A 17,531-nucleotide genomic window follows, 5' to 3' on the forward strand; every position below is an offset into this window, starting at 1 on the left:
TCATTGAAGAGGCTTCTCCGCAATGATGCGGTAACTTGTGGTCACCAGTCGCATTTGGTCCATCTTGACGAAAGCCTCGCCATCCAAACACAGCCGGTTGATCAGGGTCTTAAAATGCCGGGGTAGCACGTGGGTCTTAACCAGTCCGAGGATCACCTGTCGCATGGATCGGAAGTAGAAGTCTACCTTCTCGATCAGCGGTGACTGCAACCCACCCACGCTAGCATTATCCGATCGCGTCACCCTGAAACCGGCATCGGTCAAGGCCTTCTCTAGACTCTCGGGAGTAGGCGTTCCCACGGCCCCAATGAGCGGCTTCACGCGACGCATGAGCTCGGCGTGTTCGGGGTTCGACGCGTCATATTCCGGAAAGCTGACCCAATCGAGCAGGGAGATTTTGGCTCCGGGTTTGACGACACGGAAGACTTCGCTGAAGAGACCGGGGAGGTCCTTGCATAGACTCAGGGCCTGGATTTGGTAGAAGGCATCGAAGGACTCGGATTCGAAGGGAAGGGGAAGGCTGTTGAAATCCTGCACGACAAAGGTGTTGTCCTTGAAGCCACACTCCTCGTTATAGGAGCGAGCCTGGGCGATCTGGTTGGGATCGATGTTCAGCCCCGTGACTTGGGCACCGGAGTATTGCGTCATGTGCGCTGCGACGCGGCCGCGGCCGCAACCCAAATCCAGCACTTTGTCGTCCTTCTCCAACCCAATGTCCTCCGCAATCGACTCCTCATACAACAGCTGGTTTTCCAACACCGTCGCCTTCTTACTCATGAACGGGGGGATATACATCTTTTCGACGTCGCCTAGCGCGCAAAGGTGATTCAACACGCCATAGTACGACTTCAGGCAATCGCCGACTTTCTCTTGGTAATTGGGGCCCAATTCCTCAACCATCTGCTTTTCGTCCGACCAATCAAGGTTATAGATCACGTAGGACGCCATGAAGTCATCCACTTGCTTGGGACTCAGGTTCTGCAGGTATCGGAAGGATTTCCAGAAAGTTTTGAATCGCTTGGGCGACGCAGAATTGTGCAGATCCGGAAGGCTGCGTTGCGACGATGAGCTGGTCGCGGCTAGTTTCTGCTTCTCGCTCGCAATGGCATCCAGCGAGCTACTCTCGGAGCTCCGCCCAGACTGGCGCGACGCCAAGACCGTTGGTTGAGCTTCCATTATGATGTCAAGCCGAGAGGTGTGGTCAAAAGGGTTAAGCAGCGAACAGCAGCGAACAAGAGAGGTCGAGTATCAAGAGATTGAAGTTGTCTCGGAGAGTGTATGAATGATGCCGTTGCTAATGAAAAAAAAAAAGAGCAGGTCTTACCAGGACAGCAATCTTTGAGGAAGAGCGGGGCTAAGCGCAATTTATAAGCGTCACAGAGAGAGGAGCGAGAAAGAAAGAAAAAGGAAAAAGGAAAAATAAAATAAGATCTCTTTACGGGAGTACCCCCTCTAGGCCAACGGCCCTGAGCGGCGCCGTCGGGAGGGATCCTAAAAATATTGAACGATTTGCCATATGACTTGCCATGGGAGGTTTAGTGATGGTCACGGTGGATTGTTTTGTCACCAGATCTGGCAAGCATCGGATCAATCGGATGTGGCAGGCGCGGTCGAGATGGAGCGGCAAGAGACGGCAACGGGGTCGCCGGATCGGGTTTCTGGTCCTTTTGTTCTCTCCTCTCTCTCTCTCGAGACTTGTGCTCCTGGCGATGAGTCAAGCCCTGCCACCTCAGAGCCCCCGGTCCGTTTCCCCTCTTGCTGACCTCGTACTTACGGTGTATGCGTTTCACGATGCCTGTTCCCGTCCATTTTGCTCGTGTTGTCTATGACTCCTTTCGTATCAATCCCTGTTTGACCGTCTACCGGACGCAAGTCCACGCTTAGCTCATAAGTCATAACTTGCTTGTTCGGAGCCAAGAGCTTCCTCGGTGGGCGGTAGAACGTAGCTACCCTTAGCGGAGTTAGTACGGAGTACGCGACTATTGTTCCATATGATTGCTAAGTACCTCGACTAGTTCTCCGGCTGCAGCTCCACTCTTAGTGCAGAGGAGACAGTGAGCTGATCCATTGAATGAAAATCCATCGTCATCGAGCATGAAAGGGCGCGGGCTTGGCGGTCAATGCTTGATGCGCGACTAATTAACTGATTAAGGGACTAAGATTAAACACCAATCCTTGCCCTATAGGGATGCACCGGCTCGGCTTCGGCGCCGCTTTTATTTTTGTTTTTATTTTATTTTCTTCTTTTCTAGTTTTTCTTTTTTTCTTTCTTCTTCCCTCGTGAAGCCCCATTGTGTCCAGATCCATGGATCCATTTTCTCTCTTCATTTCCTTTATTATTTCCAGCGGCTCTGACGGCCCGGACAGGCAGGATCAGGCAGGATCAGGCAACTCTGCCCGTCTCTCGGACGTTGGAAGCCGAACCGTGCGACCCACCGAGAGAGGGAAGCGCTGCCATCCGTTTTTCCGCTGATGCAATCAATCCTCGAAATTTATCACCTTTAGTATTCGCATTATTAATTTTATGTGATGGGGGTTTTTTTCGCTCTTCGGCCTTTGCAGGGATTTCACAAGGCTACGGACAAAAAGTCCGACCGGCGCTCTTCCCCTCAACCCCTCGTGCGTCGAGCCGTCGACTAATGATATTCCTCTGGTTAAACGTCATCCGGTTGGGAGGGACAGGTTCTTTTGACGATCACGATATCATTAGCCGTTCCTAGCGCTCGTGCCAGCCGATCGTCTGCAGAGTTTTCAGAATGCGGTCTCGTTGGAGTTACCCCTTCCAGAATGGATTGACACCCCCAGATATATAGTGTCCAGCCCTTACACACGGTCCTCCGCTAACTTGTTTGTGAGCTGGATGGACACGTCATGGGCGGAGGGACCGTGTATAGCAGCCGATATGACAGGATTCGACTCACACGACAGCTGATCTTCTTGCTGAAGCCATACTCTCAACACTAGATCCACACCGGATTAAAGTCCGACTTAACTAGGTTTTAATATTTGGCTTTTCCATCAATTTTCCTCTTTGGGGGCATTCCACGAGACGTGGATCTGATTCTGTTGCACGTGACTTCAAGCCCTACTTGCCGCAGCATAATTTGCCACTCCCGAGGCATCGGGGTCGACGAAAAGGGCTTGCAAGATTCACTTTGAAGGCGTGCGGGATCGAATAGAACCGTCGGGGACGTCTAAATAAGCTTATATTTAAAGTTAGCGTCCGCTGGGCTCCCAATCGACCCTGTCTTGCTCCATCTGGACCCTGGTGGCTATGTTGCCGGATCCACTCGATCTAGGCAGCAGGGTTTATGAGCTCTCGAGAGACGAACTCCTCGGAGGTGGCGACGACAGGTCTCTTCTCCAATCATGGCCGGTGATGAGCTAGAGGGTGTGGTTGACAGGGGGCTTAGTTAATAGCATGAATAGGATTCCGTGAGGTACCGGTACTTGTTTCGCCGTGTCGATCTGGGCGAGCTAGGATGTATCTCCGGTACATCCTGATCCGGTCAGAAGGTCCAGCGTTGCGAGAGGGGCAGCTAGTTGCCCGTAGGAGAGTGACTACTGCCGTGGTGGTGTGCTGATGGGTTGCACAAGTATTCCGTTATTGGTGGATCAGTGGATGCGCGGGACCAGACTTGCCTGACGAGGCATTCCTCTCCTGTCATGGCTCATCTGGTCTGGCTAAATTATCTAATCTGACGTGTGCACGCGATAGGAGGACATGCAACATGTCGAAGGTGTTGGACTAGGGGGTTGCACAATCCTAAGTGGATCAGCAGCACATAAAACAGCCGGTGTGTGTCGTTGAATACGGGCTTTAATTTCAGTCAGCAGCTGCTTCTGCTAGTTATTTATCATGCTAGGTACTTCTCAATCGCAATTTAGTGAGTGGATACTTAACTAGGGTTCTTCAACTGTATCTTATCTCAGAACTACATTCTTGTCATCTCGACATACGGGTATCAGGATTATTCATTTAATCAAAAATCAGATAAAACCACACACAGCGCATCAAGCCAGGTCTCTTGTGAACTAGACAACAAAACCCATCGTCCCGTGAGCCTGACCTACCAGCCATGTGACCTGTGTGTCACCCCTCTCATCTCGTCTCCCGCATCACGCCTCTTCCTTCTTCCTTCCTCCTCCTCCATCAACCACAACCATCTACCATCACCAACCATCTCATCTCGTCCCACCTCCTTACTTCCATCCTTCCAAACTCCCCTCATCTCCCACTAAACCGACAACAAACCTCCCCACAAAGGCACTTCTTATCCAACTGATTCCAATACTGATTCGAATAGTCCACCGTGATCTCACTTCCCGCCACCACGCCCCGCGAAACCACCACGATGCGCTCCTTCCCGCGCCAGTAGAATCGCTGAAACTGGCTGTTCGGTCGACACGAGTGGTTGATGAAGCGCGTGAAATTGCCCATCTGACCTTGGTAGATCTGGTACGTCTGCTTCTTGTGCGAGCCGCCTTGCATCACGTCCACGCCGGAGATGCCGTTCGTTACGAGGCCGATGAATTCGCCGATGGCGGTGCCGCGGTCGATGGACTATATTGGATAGAGAGGGTTATTCATTGGCTCATTGGATTGATTTATTGTGTTGGACCTCCTCGTCCAGGAAGAGCACCTGCTGGAGATCTACGAGGCCGCCATCGTGAACGCCACGAGGATGTGGGCCGGCAAAACGGCCAACGACGCCACGGTGTATCCGCTCTAGGGCGGACTCCTGCGCGTGATCAACGACGGGACGGACTTCCCCAAGATCGAGCTCAGCATGGTCATGTCGTCTCCGACGCGCGAGAACGGGAGTTTCAAGGACATGGTGGAGGTGTGGGAAAGCTTGTTACATGTTACAAGCAGGGAGAAGGGGGAACATACAGTGCGGGCTACGACTCCGTTGTTCTTGCCGCTCGTCGTACGAAACAGTTGTACCGGTACTGTCCCCCGGATGCCACCGAATAATGCTGGGAAGCATGTGCATTGGTTCTTCTCAATCTCGTCGGACTGTCGTTGCGCGCAGACGGGACAGGTCTCGGGGTCGGGACCGGGGACTTGGCGCGGGTCATCGGTGCCGAATGCTGCACAATCTATGACACACTCGTCGATGAACTGATACTGAAATCCGTTTGGTAGGTGAAGGTGTGCGTATGTCGAAGCTAATGGAACCGCCGGTTCGCCGGTCACCGTGACCCATTCGTGAGGATGACCGTGGTATCGAGGTGCTTCGACCTGACCGATGACTTGCAGGAGGTCTCGCCATTCGGGGTGCAAAGTGTCAACCGCAAGTTCGAGACTGCTTCGAATATGACGCAGGCGCGTGGAGAGTCCCTCGCCAAACCCTGTGCGGTATTTGCAGAATCGGTAGACTCCCGCGCTGGCGAAGATCAGACTGGCCCATCCCCCGGCGTCTTTGATCTCCTTGTAGCCACGCCAGATCGCCCTGGATTATAGGTCAGTATTTAGGAAAGGGGTGATGAGTCAACAAATAGGTCTGACTGACATCCGGTTTCGTAGGTCTTTTTCTTTCCACTTCAGCACGGCACAAGTTTCCTTCAGTGCTATCATTCGGGCCTCCGTGATGGACAAGTTCGGATTTTGAAGCCGGATCACGGCGATGCGGGCCTCGTAGCACTCTATCCAATAGGCTTGCACGACCATTTCTAAGGCCCGAGACGACTGGCTTTGGTTGTAGTATTTCAAACACAGCGTGTTTACAGCGCGGAAGACATCTCCACTTACTCCAGTACGGATATTGATACTGGGCTCTATCATTCCACATACGGATGGAAGCCGGCTCAACTGCACAGGCGAGAAGACCTGACGCCAGATTCCGGATATGAGTTTATCAGTTGACGTGGGCTCCATTACTGGAACAGAGCTATCTCCTGGCTTTTTGCGCTGCGGGAATCCTGTGTCGCTATGTACTTGACGGATTGAGGCTGTTTGGGGATCGGAAACACCGCTTCCAGGAACTGAAGTGTCTTGATTGTCTTTTTCAAGTTCTTCTTCGTTAAGTGAAGCTGTTGACTTGAATGGAGCAAGCCGGAGACCACTGACAGTTTTTCGACGTTTCGAAGATCGAGAGCAAGCTTCATCTACCATGGATTGCGGTGTTAAGGGTTCAACATCGTCTTTGGATTGATCAGGGGTAAGCCGCGCTGGTGGTACGAGCTTCCCATCATTGAGATCGATACAGCCCTATAACGTCAGCTAGAACAGAAACATGCAAGTGGACATAAATGAGCTAACCAGAATCAAAGGGCCTTGGTGCAAATCGGCTGATGGAATGGTGCAGAGAGAAGCTTGAATTTGCAGGAATAAGTGATCGTGATCATTGCTTTGATGCCGCCTCTCGATGGCCGATGCTAATTGTGGGTGAAAATCAGGGTTCTGAAGGAGATCACAGAGCTGGGAGATGATTTCCGATGATGATAATAATAATGAGTTTTCCATGTCAAAAGTAGACCAGCATATGGGCCAGTGGTGATCCACATACTCTGTGTCAGCGCATACTCTGATGGGATGGCAAAATTCTGCCCCAGGCAGATTCAGGTAGAAGGATGAGTCAGCGGCCTCTACACATGACGTTATGCACACCAGATACTCATGAAACGACAACTCTATGAGCATTGGTGAAAATTAAGAAATAGATAGTGGCCACAGATCGCCTTGTCGAGTCCTTCGAGGAATGAGTTTGGGGGTTGCTCGGTGGGCGTGCTGGCAGCATTGCATTAATCATTATTTCTATCCCCCTGCTGATACGCAAATTTCCGCCCAGCGTTAAGACCAGTGGCTAATGGAATGTCTAAGCGAAGTCGACCAACGTATAAGACTATAAAAGTCTCGACTTTTTTTTATTCCTTTTTTTCTTTTTGTCGATTTGTCCATACCCAACCATCTCACCATGTCGGACTTCTCTCATCTTACTAGGGAGAAATCCTCCGTTTCCTATAGTTACGACAACCTTTCTGGATGGAAACGCCTACGTCCTTTAAGACCATTCCGTGGAATGTACCATGATGTTCGACGGCGCCTGCCCTACTACTGGAGTGACTTTTCGGATGCTCTGACATACCGGACAATTGCCAGCACCATCCGGATGTACTTTGTCAAGTAGGTCTCCCAGATAAGAATGCGTTGAGCTATCTAATAACAGAGGTTTCAGTATACTCCCCGCCATCGCCTACACCTTAGATATGTACCGTCGCACCGGTGAGTTTTATGGCATCAACGAGGCGCTCTTTTCCTCAGCGTTGGCTGCTATGATCTTCAGCCTGCTTGGTGCGCAGCCGCTCACCATTGTCGGGATCACCGGTCTCATCTCGTTGTTCAATTATACAATCTATGATATTGTCACGCGATATGAACCTGCGATTTATGCTAATTTCATGTGTTGGACCGCTATCTGGGCGGCTATCTTTCATTGGATCGTGGCCGTGTGTAATCTCTGCGATTACATGCGATATGTGACGGACTTTTCATCCGAGTCGTTTGGTGCTTATGTCGGGATCATCTATTGCAGTAGGTCTTCCGCAGTCCTTTGGAAATAGCATACTGAAGACAAGTAGTAAAGGGAGTCGAGGAACTGGTCAGCGAATTTAGCGAGTACGGATCGGCAGCTGGCTACATGAGCACCATGATTGCCATCCTGTATTTCTTAACCATTTATGGATTGGAGATGCTAGGGTCCAGCACTATCTGTCGGCCATGGTTTCGAGGATTACTGGCAGATTATGCCTATGTAGTATGTTTGTTGATCCCCTGAAATAAGCGACTCTAACAAGGTACATCTAGATCGCAACAATCTTCTGGGTAGGCTTTGCCCATATTCCAGGAAACCTGAAATCCACTGGTATCTCCTTCGTCCCCATTACTCGGGCCTTTTATCCTACGCAGCCGCGGGGCTGGTTAATTCATTTCTGGGAGCTGGAGGTGAAATGGGTCTTTGCTGCGTTGCCATTTGGTTTTCTCATCATGCTGCTGTTCTACTACGATCATGTAAGCCTACCCATCCTCGTCTCATCTATCTATCATCTGACCATACCTATCCAGAATGTAAGCAGTCTCGGTGCCCAAGCGCGCCAGTTCCCCCTCAAGAAACCAGCAGGCTTCCACTGGGACTTCTTCCTCCTCGGCTGCACGACCTTCCTCGCCGGCATCACCGGAATCCCAATGCCAAACGGCCTTGTTCCCCAGGTATCTAGACCAATCTCCCCCATCACCAAATCTCTCCCTGTCCCCAAAATCTAACCTAAGACAAGGCCCCCGTGCACACCGACTCACTCACCATCTACGAAACCATGCTCGCCCTCATCCCGACCTCCGAAGGTGAAGGCGCCGAACTCCGCCGTCCCATCACAAAAGCCACCGCCGTCGTCGAGCAGCGCGTTTCCCATTTCCTCATGGGTCTGGCCATCATCGGCACCATGACCGGTCCCCTCCTCATTGTCCTGCACACCATGCCGGCTGCTGTCTTTGCCGGTGTTTTCTTCATCGTCGGATGGGGCTCCATCGAGTCGAATGGGATCCTGAAGAAACTTGTCTTTCTGGCTATGGAGAACCGGTTCATTCAGAGGGATGAGCCTCTGCTGAGGGTCCGTAAGAGGAAGATTGTGGCGTATGTCGCGTGTCAGATCTTTGGTGTTGCTGCTTGTGTGGCAGTTTCGCAGACGGTGGCTGCTATTGGTTTGTTTGATCCTTTCTTCTCTTTCTCCTTCTTTCTCAGTCCCTCCCCAACCCAACCCCAAACTTAACAAAATCACTAATTCGATATAAACCAGGCTTCCCAATCCTCATCACAGCCATGATCCCTTTCCGCGTATACATCATCCCAAAATGGTTCTCGCAGATCGAACTCGACATCCTGGATGACTTGACTGCGAACAACACGGCCGTGTTGGCGAGCTTAGGCGGCCCGCCGAAGTTTCCCGGGGAAGGCTCTGATGATGGTAATGATGCTGGTGGAGAGGTGGGACGGGGACGAGGACAGAGTCAGGAGGAAGAGCATTATGGGGTAGAAAGAAGGTATTCGGAGCATAGGAGGGGGTCGGTGAGGTATCGGTAGGTGGGTTTGGTTGCTAGAATTGTTGGGTAGAGCTGGAGGGTATAGTTAGAGATAGATAAAAGTTAGATGCGGTATTCGAGTGCTTAGAACAGAGGGCTTTATCGATTTTTTAGTTAATTAATAATTAAGAACATGTAACTATATCCGTACATCTTCAACATAATCCATCCTTCTATTTTAGATCCTATCAGGTGTTTGTCCTTCCAATCTATCCATCCATCCATTTAATCCAATATATTCCATGAAAGCAAAACAATCATTACCTTTTATAATCTCTTCTTACTCTCTGTACACCTTGTATATCTACCCGTCTCTCACTCTCACTCTCGCACACAAAACCATCAATCAGCACACCTTCAAGCCAAACCAAACGAAGCAAACCCAATTCAAACTCAACTCAACTCAACTTAACCCCCATCAATCCATCAATCAACCGTCTACTCCCCAAAATCACCCCTCGAGATCCCACTCTGGTCGCACATCCCCCTAAAAATGCCCCCACGCTGCTCCCACAACCGCAAGGGAGTATCCAATTCCGCGATCCTGCCCTTATCCATAACGCAGATCCGATCATAGTTGATGATCGTGCGCAAACGATGCGCAATGCACAGAAGCGTCTTACCCCGGAACCCAGTCGCCATGGTCTCCTGGACGCGTTCGTCGGTCTCGAAGTCCACGGAGGAGGTGGCCTCGTCGCAGACGATGATCCGGGAGTCGCGGACCAGAGCCCGTGCTAGGGCCATGAGTTGACGCTGGCCGAGAGAGAAGTTCAGGCCGTCTTGGTCGACGGTGGAGTCTAGATGGAGGCGTTGTGAGGGATTTGGGGAGAGGTTTGTCGGAGCAGGAGTGGTGGAGGAGGTGTTGCCGCTGGGAAGGTCCTGGCCGACGAGGTGGGCTTTTCGGAGGGCGGACCAGAGGTCGAGGTCGCTGTGTTCGTTGAAGGGATCGAGGTTGGAGCGGACGGTGCCTTGGAAGAGGGTTGGGTCTTGAGGGATGATAGTAAGGCGCGTGCGCAGTTCGTGGAGCCCGATGCGTGAGATGTCGGTGTCGTCGATCTTGATACTGCCGCCGGAGAGCTCGGTCATTCGGAATAACGCCGCCATGATGCTAGATTTGCCGGCGCCGGTGCGGCCCACGATGCCGATGCGTTCGCCGCCGCGGATATCCATGGTGAGTCCCTTCAAGACGGGCGGCATGCCTTCTCGATAGCACATCTCGACGTTGTCAAATACAATGCGGCCCTTTTCGGGCCACGAGGGGGCCACTTGGCCCAGTTCCAGCGGTGCTTCTTGTTCGAGGTTGCTGGCGTAGTGGTGCATGCGCTCGACGGAGTTCATGTCGTTCTCGACTTCGGCGTACTCTTTGACGCAGAATTGGAAGTTTTGCGTTATTCCGAGCATGAGTGAGAGGACCATGCCTGCCTCGCTGGGCCCAACGTTAAAGCGAGAGGTGACGACGAGGATGCCGACGATGAGAATAAGAATGGCGCCTACCATTTCAACCCGGACCACGAGCCATCCTTGGTTGGCAGCGGTGAGGAAGTAGGCACCGTTCATCGAATCGACAGCTTTGTGGATGACCTGTCGGAAATGCTCTTCTCTGTTATATGCTTGGATGCAGGTGGTGCCAGTAATGGCCTCACCGAAGCGTGCGAACACCCCAGAACGGAGGACTGCTTCGTGACGCTTCAAACTTCTGGCTGAACCACGGTAGAAAGACGAGATAAGCCAAAACAGGAAGAACATCGGTGGTATGGCAATGGCGAACTGGCAGTAACGGTTAGAATCATAATGGAAGGCACAAATAACCTGGTCAGATAGAAATCACTCACATAGTAGAAGTAGGCAACGACCAGACCCAAGGTAGCGACAATCATAGAGAACATCATCACGAACATTCGTAACGAGTTTCCGAGATCGCTGTCCAATACTTGAACATCCTTTGAGAAGCGGTTGGTAATGCGACCCAGGGGCGTTGTATCGAAGAAATACATGGGTGCTCGCATGACTCGATACAAGGCGTCTTGAAGCATCGCTTTGCCAGCGTTAGAAGAAGCGTAGGTGAGTTGAAACGAATAAACGTAAACAATGACAAACTGGGCTACACAGAGGGCAGCATAAATCCCCAGGTAGCCTCCTGGGCCCAGATAAGGGTACCTGTCGGACGTCCAATAGGATAGCCAGAGCCCGTTCATGATGATTGCGCCATTGACAAGGAGGGTCAGAATAAGGAAAAGGAATGGGTGAAAGATGGAGCCAGTCGCGGATATGTATGCTTTCCAGACATCCCACCCCATAGAAGCTGTGGCTCTTTCTTCCGTTTGCATCAGGGCAGCGCCTGAGCCCTCGTTTTTGGGTTTCTCCTCGGTTGGTTGGATCTCCGTATTGTGGCTGGGGGTCTCTTTGTCCGAAGCTTCTGACTGGGCAGTACTTGACATGATGGATCGAAAAACTTCATCGTTTTGCATAAGGTTCGTGAAGGTGTCAAAGGCATGTATCTGGCCTTGGTCCATCACGATGATTCGATCACAGCGGCCAAGCACATGAAGCTGGTGGGTTGCCAGAACTCGGCATCGATCTCGGAGAAGCCCGCAGATGGCTTTGTCCATGATCTGGCGTCCAACATGTGCATCCACCGCAGACAGGGGGTCGTCCAAGAGGACAAGCTCGGAGTTCGAGTAGATGGCCCGAGCAATATTCAGTCGCTGCTTCTGACCACCAGATATGGTGATTCCACGCTCACCAATCTCGGTCTGCTCGCCGTCTGGAAACATGGCGAGATCCGAGCGGAGGGCACACGCGTCAATTACCTGGTTATACCTTGTTTCGTCATATTCATGTCCAAAGAGAATATTGTTTTTGACAGAGGTGTTTTGAATCCACGCATATTGAGGACAAAACGCCCTCGTCGTGCCCATGCGAACTCCTCCAGACGTTAAGCGCATCTCGCCCGCCAACGCCCCCAGCAAAGAACTCTTTCCACTGCCAACGGTTCCAATCACAGCAATTAACTCACGACGGCCCACCTGCAGGTCGATATCGGAAATCTTGAAGGGCGTTTGCTCTGCACTTTCCCTCGAGCGCCGGTTGGCATGCGCTAATTTCTCCGTCGAGTCGTCGGACGAGGAACCTCTGCGACTTGATTCGGTGCTGTTCGCGTCTGGTCCCTTAGACGAGGGCACTTGCTCCCATGTAAATGATGCGTGGTCCATCTCGATCGCGTTTCTCATACCCATATCCCAATCGACGAAATCCTCTCGCTCCTCTGCCCTGAAGAAATCCTGGAGTCGGTCCAAGGCAGTCCAGGCATCCGTTGCGGTACTGATAACCAAGTTCATCATGCTGAGAGGCGCTCGCAGCGCATTGAAGGCTGCAAATGACGCAAAGATATTGTCGGGTTCAGCACCGTGGCCTGAGAATGCGTAGGTGATAAAGGCAAACATCGCTGCAAAAGTAGACATGGATACAAAGCTGGCTATGACGGCGTGTCGTACGGCGAGCAGTTTGTGGAGAGAATGCATCTCGGTGTGTCGAAGTTTCCGAAGTCTTTCCAGGAAAAAGTTCTCCCAGCCAAAGAACTTAACAAATCTCGCGTTATACACGATCTCCTGAGTCAAAGAAACACGTTGGTCCGTGGTCTTGTTGACCGTCACCCGTAAATTCACAAGACACCGCACAATGTAGGTCAGGAAGATCACTGAAAGAAACATGAACCCGTACCCGGAAAGCGCGCTGGGTCCGATAGTGAACAAGAGAACCACAAGACCGACAGCCAGGCAAATTGGTGTGGCCCAAAGAAGGTGAATGCTCCCACAGGCTCTATCAACTCGATCCGCTTCGACCCCCATTAGCATGGTAATTCGACCATTATTCCAGCCGGCAATCTCATCTTGGTTAGATTCTGTTTTGTCTTTATGTTCTTGATCATTCTCTCCAGATTGGCGCCCGTCCACTTTCGCTCTCCCTGACAACTTCATTGCTTTGGAGAAAATCAGCGAGATCAGAGCAGCTTTGACTTGACCTCCCAGCACATCGCCTTTATAGAAGGACTGACTCATGCAGAGGGCTCGGATTACTTGCATGAAAAAGATAGCTAGAGCATAACCTATGCCCCAGCTAACATGCGGACTAGGGCGAAGGCCATGTCTAGAATCATATGCCTCCATCGCAAAGGAGATCAGGTGGCGGATGACAAGAGGGGACAAAACAATGATAACAGTCCCGAGAATTTGGCATATCGCGCCAATCCAGAACTCCCGTTTGAAGGTTTCATAGATAGCGCCTACCAGTGGTTTCTTGTCGCCGCGTTTTAGTCGCCGTTCCAAGCTAGATCCAAGCTCTTTTGATAGGAAATCAACAGATCTGTCCGGATTGACTGCCCAGATATCTTGGATTTCTAACTCTCGTAGATAGCCAACCTAGATACTAATGTAAGTATCATCCTGGCGATGCAGGCTAGGACGATCTACTAACTTTCATAATCGGCTCAATCCATTGAAAAAGCATACGACTAGGCAAACGAGCCTCATGTTCTCGGCTTACTGCCCTTTTCTCCGGTATCGGGGGAGCCTTCTGCCATCGCAGCGGATTCAGACTCGGCAGCTTCGAGGACCAAGACCCCTTCTTTTGGTCTGCAGGACGGCCATCCTGTATACTCGTCCGCGTCGACGTGAGCTGAGACTGAGATTTCTCGTCTGCAATTGGGATTGCGACCTTCTTCTCTTGAGCGTTGAATGTCATTCTTGTCAAAAATGGATTAAGTTAAATTAATCCAAGACATCCCATGTGTAACGGCGTCGAGGCAGAGCCGGCACATTCGCAAGGGCGGCGCAAGGCTGATGCGGCGGGGTTGAGAAGAAGGAGAGGGAGAGGGCTTGGGTTTGCTTTCGCTTCTCTGTACCTGGAGCCTATTTCAGCAATCGAGCGCCTTCCAGGATATGCCCAGAGCGAGATTCTCATGTAACTCCTCGTGGCAACAGTGGAATTTACACAACTGATTGGAACTGGTAACCTTGATTCCCGATCGGTGACGAGTGACCTGGACCTAAGCAGGCCCGAAGCGTCGAATGGAATGTCCACTGGCACATTCTTGTCTCTCCTTGCTTTTTGGCCGATGATACGTTAACCGTTGGCTCGACATCAGGCTCACTCGACGAGGCCCTGGAAATGCCAAGATGTAATGAAGCCAATGACATGATAAAATGAATGGCACGGTGTGTTGAATACACGATGTGGGATTTCACAATAATGTGCGAATGGCGCTATCGACAGGTCCTTGCATCAGCAGGTTTTCCATTATGCAAGGGACGCCGCAGATCCTCGATAGAATGTAACGTACGAACCTCGACCATCAGTCGGAGGACTTCCACCAGTAGAATGAAACGGACCTCATGCACCTTAACAATAAATATAGTTCAATCGACTTGTGAGTGCGGGATGTGTGTAAAAATAAATGCGGTGACTCGTCGTGCCCAGCACATACCGATTCGGGTGAAATCCATGGGAATCGAAAAGGCACATGGTGCATGATGTTTAGATCAGGAATTGGGGCTTTTCCCCCGGTGGACGCCACGTTGGTCCGATCCACGACTTTGGAGACGGTGTTTTGCAGGGAAGGAAAAAAGAACGAGTGCAGCGCAAAGGAAGGAGATGCGTCACCTGACCCCTTGCAACCACCACCGCTTTCTCCAGGTTGAAGCACGATAGCATCATCCAAGCAGTTATGGAGCAACTCGAATATTGAACACGAAGAAAGACAACCCCATGATCATTCAATAGGGTCTCATTCAATGTATATGCATGAATATTGCAGTCCCCCAAAATCGGCCTCGACTGACTGACGTGTCAAATGTGACGGTGGCGCCAACGACCGTCGTGTAAGGGATCCGCAATAACCATGAGCATTCCATGGAATCAATTGTTTTCTGCTTTGGGGCCATGTCGCGTGCCTTGCAAACTCATCCTCTTGATCCCATGGATCGTGATCATGATCTCCAGCTAAGACACCTGGAGTCAAGGGGTATATCAATATCTCAACAAACGCAGCTTCATCGCCAAGTTCAGTCAAGCATCCCAAGCATCCATGGGCTGCTTATGCCAACTTTCAGTGAATATTAATTATTGAGAATGTGGAGAGTATACGATCAGCCTTTTCATTTTTCCTACTTTGGACCAATCTGGATGCTCGTTGTCTAATAATCTCTCGATAGTTCATGCATAACCCCCAGGCTGCGTCGGATTCATTGTGTACTCCGTCAGCCACCGCGTCACATCAAGGTAGAGCAATTGTTTTCGGATTGGGTGACTGTCTCCATCGGCAGCGATAGATCACGAGTGTGACTTCGCTATCGAAGAAATTTTTCTGAATTGTTTTCTTCTACGACTAAGTTGCCGGGTGTTGACTTGCAGTGTGATCTCCATTAGCCAGGTACGGTGTAGTGGGATGAAAGTGAAAAGCATGGATTTAGGAGCCGCAACTCATAGTAGTAGTAAAGAATGATAGAGCAAATGTATGTCAATTCAATGGCACACTCGAGGTTTGCCGAGTCTGAAAGCTTATATTGCAGGTATCGTCATCATCATGAAATGTCATTCTTTTGCTAATTCTTTAATATTCGTAAATAGCATCTGAGTGTCATAAATCCTGAGGATTTGGTCGTAAGGGCGAACACTCCTTCCATCGCTCTCTTTCTCCGTGTCTGTTCCCCCAATCAGGAGGCTCATATCCACCGGAGAACCTATCCTGGACAGGTAGACATAGAGGTCTCCCTAGTAATGTCAGGTTAACTGACGAGAGTGGGTTCATTGTCCGGCGAGTACGTCTTCAGCATAAGGGTGGTGAGATATGCCCGCGATCGCTGAGACTGTTGACCGGCCTCCCATGCTTGTCATTCACCCACAAGGGTTTTCACTCCTGAATGGGAGTCCTAATTCTCGCCGGTCTTGGCCTTCTTCTCCGGGGGAGGTGCACCGCCCTTGAGACTCGGGAGCTCATCCACAGCCTCTTCGATGATCTCCAGGGACTTCTGGATCTCTTCATCGGTGATGACGAGAGGCGGGGCAAGACGGATGATGTTTTGGTGAGTGGGTTTGGCCTGGGTCGCGCATCAGTATTTTCGGTTCTGTTCAAGGGACCTCGAAACCACGGTTACTTACCAGCAGACCCTTCTCCTTCATCAGCATGCACAGATCCCAAGCGCTGTGTCCGTTGGTCTTCGACTCGTCGATAACAATGGCATTCAGCAGACCCTTGCCACGCACGGTTTGGATCATGGGGTTCTTGATGGCTTTCAAGCCGTTGCGGAAGACGTGGCCCAGCTTCTCAGCCCTCTCGACCATGTTCTCCTCCTTGACAACCTCCAAGGCACGGATGGCCACGGCACAGGCCAAGGGGTTACCGCCATATGTCGATCCGTGGGTGCCAGGCTCGACAGTGAGCATAACGTCCTTCCGGCCCAGTACAGCCGACACCGGGTACATACCGCCGGAGATAGCCTTACCCAGAAGCACCAAGTCGGGCTTGATTCCACTCCACTCGTGGCAGAGCAGCTTGCCCGTGCGAGCGATACCCGTCTGGATCTCATCGCAGATCAGCAAGGCGTTGTACTTGTCGCACAGCGCCCGCGCCTCTTGCAGATAGTCTTCGTCGGGGACGACAATGCCGGCCTCACCCTGGATGGGCTCGACCAGGAAGGCAGCAAGGTTAGGCCCGGCCTTCTCGAAAGCCTCCCGCAAAGCCGCCTTGTCATTGTAGGTGATAGGCTTCTCCGTGCCGGGGATGGTACAACCAATGCCGGGTAGGTAAGGGCCGTAGTTTTCACGCGACTCGGGGTCCGAGGACAAAGAAATGGCGGCGAACTAAGTGTAGGGATGGCGTACATTAGCGAAGTCCGAACCTTGCATTAGCTTCATTTACAAGGGAAAATCAACACTTACGGTTCGTCCGTGGAAGTTGTTCTCAGCACTTAGGACCACCGCCTGGTTCTCCGGAATGCCCTTGACCTTGTATCCCCATTTGCGAGCCAGCTTGATTCCCGTCTCGACGGCTTCGGCACCAGTGTTCATAGGCAGCACCATGTCGAAACCAAAGTACTCGGTCACGAACTGGGCGAACCGCGGGAAGACATCGTTGTAGAAGGCTCGAGAGCTCAAAGTCAGTCGCGAGGCCTGATCGACCAAGGCAGCGACGAGTTTCGGGTGGCAATGACCCTGGTTAACGGCAGAGTAGGCAGACAGGAAGTCCAGGTAGTGACGGCCCTCGGGATCCCAGACGGAGGTACCCTGAGCACGAGCAAACACCACGGGAAGAGGGTGATAGTTGTGGGCAGCAAAGTCCTTCTCAGCCTGGATTGCCTCTTGGGTGGAAGCAGCGTGGTAGGCACCGGCACCGTTGCTGATACCATTGTGAGTACCATTGGTAGTACCGTTGGAGGCCATGGTGGGAGAGTGGCAG

General features: G+C 51.5%; 5 protein-coding genes across 5 annotated transcripts; 1 reads left to right on the forward strand and 4 right to left on the reverse strand.

Annotated features, from left to right (window-relative positions):
- Positions 1 to 1,176, reverse strand: KD926_001089 (class I SAM-dependent methyltransferase; the record flags this gene model as incomplete). The annotated part of the gene is made up of 1 exon (XM_053104763.1): positions 1 to 1,176. The coding sequence occupies one exon, from the start codon at positions 1,174 to 1,176 to the stop codon at positions 1 to 3; it is 1,176 nt and encodes a 391-aa protein (XP_052951972.1).
- Positions 1,177 to 4,119: 2,943 nt separating this feature from the next.
- KD926_001090 (SET domain-containing protein) lies at positions 4,120 to 6,646 on the reverse strand (the record flags this gene model as incomplete). Its single annotated transcript, XM_053104765.1, has 5 exons — positions 4,120 to 4,167; positions 4,256 to 4,564; positions 4,895 to 5,456; positions 5,517 to 6,214; positions 6,530 to 6,646. 5 exons carry the CDS (start codon positions 6,644 to 6,646, stop codon positions 4,120 to 4,122), a joined length of 1,734 nt encoding a protein of 577 aa, XP_052951973.1.
- Positions 6,647 to 6,920: 274 nt separating this feature from the next.
- On the forward strand, positions 6,921 to 9,080 carry KD926_001091 (anion exchange family protein; the record flags this gene model as incomplete). The annotated part of the gene is made up of 7 exons (XM_053104766.1): positions 6,921 to 7,129; positions 7,182 to 7,537; positions 7,585 to 7,760; positions 7,811 to 8,014; positions 8,069 to 8,212; positions 8,278 to 8,701; positions 8,797 to 9,080. The coding sequence occupies 7 exons, from the start codon at positions 6,921 to 6,923 to the stop codon at positions 9,078 to 9,080; spliced, it is 1,797 nt and encodes a 598-aa protein (XP_052951974.1).
- Positions 9,081 to 9,517: 437 nt separating this feature from the next.
- KD926_001092 (ATP-binding cassette transporter YOR1) lies at positions 9,518 to 13,819 on the reverse strand (the record flags this gene model as incomplete). The annotated part of the gene is made up of 3 exons (XM_053104767.1): positions 9,518 to 10,846; positions 10,912 to 13,497; positions 13,553 to 13,819. 3 exons carry the CDS (start codon positions 13,817 to 13,819, stop codon positions 9,518 to 9,520), a joined length of 4,182 nt encoding a protein of 1,393 aa, XP_052951975.1.
- A 2,186-nt stretch (positions 13,820 to 16,005) lies between these two features.
- car2 (ornithine-oxo-acid transaminase) lies at positions 16,006 to 17,515 on the reverse strand (the record flags this gene model as incomplete). The annotated part of the gene is made up of 3 exons (XM_053104768.1): positions 16,006 to 16,173; positions 16,235 to 16,936; positions 17,015 to 17,515. The coding sequence occupies 3 exons, from the start codon at positions 17,513 to 17,515 to the stop codon at positions 16,006 to 16,008; spliced, it is 1,371 nt and encodes a 456-aa protein (XP_052951976.1).
- Between the last annotated feature and the right edge of the window lie 16 nt (positions 17,516 to 17,531).

This window comes from Aspergillus affinis (assembly GCF_023601865.1).
Source record: "Aspergillus affinis strain CMG 70 chromosome Unknown NODE_120_length_108624_cov_86_247165, whole genome shotgun sequence".
NCBI classification, from domain to species: domain Eukaryota; kingdom Fungi; phylum Ascomycota; class Eurotiomycetes; order Eurotiales; family Aspergillaceae; genus Aspergillus; species Aspergillus affinis.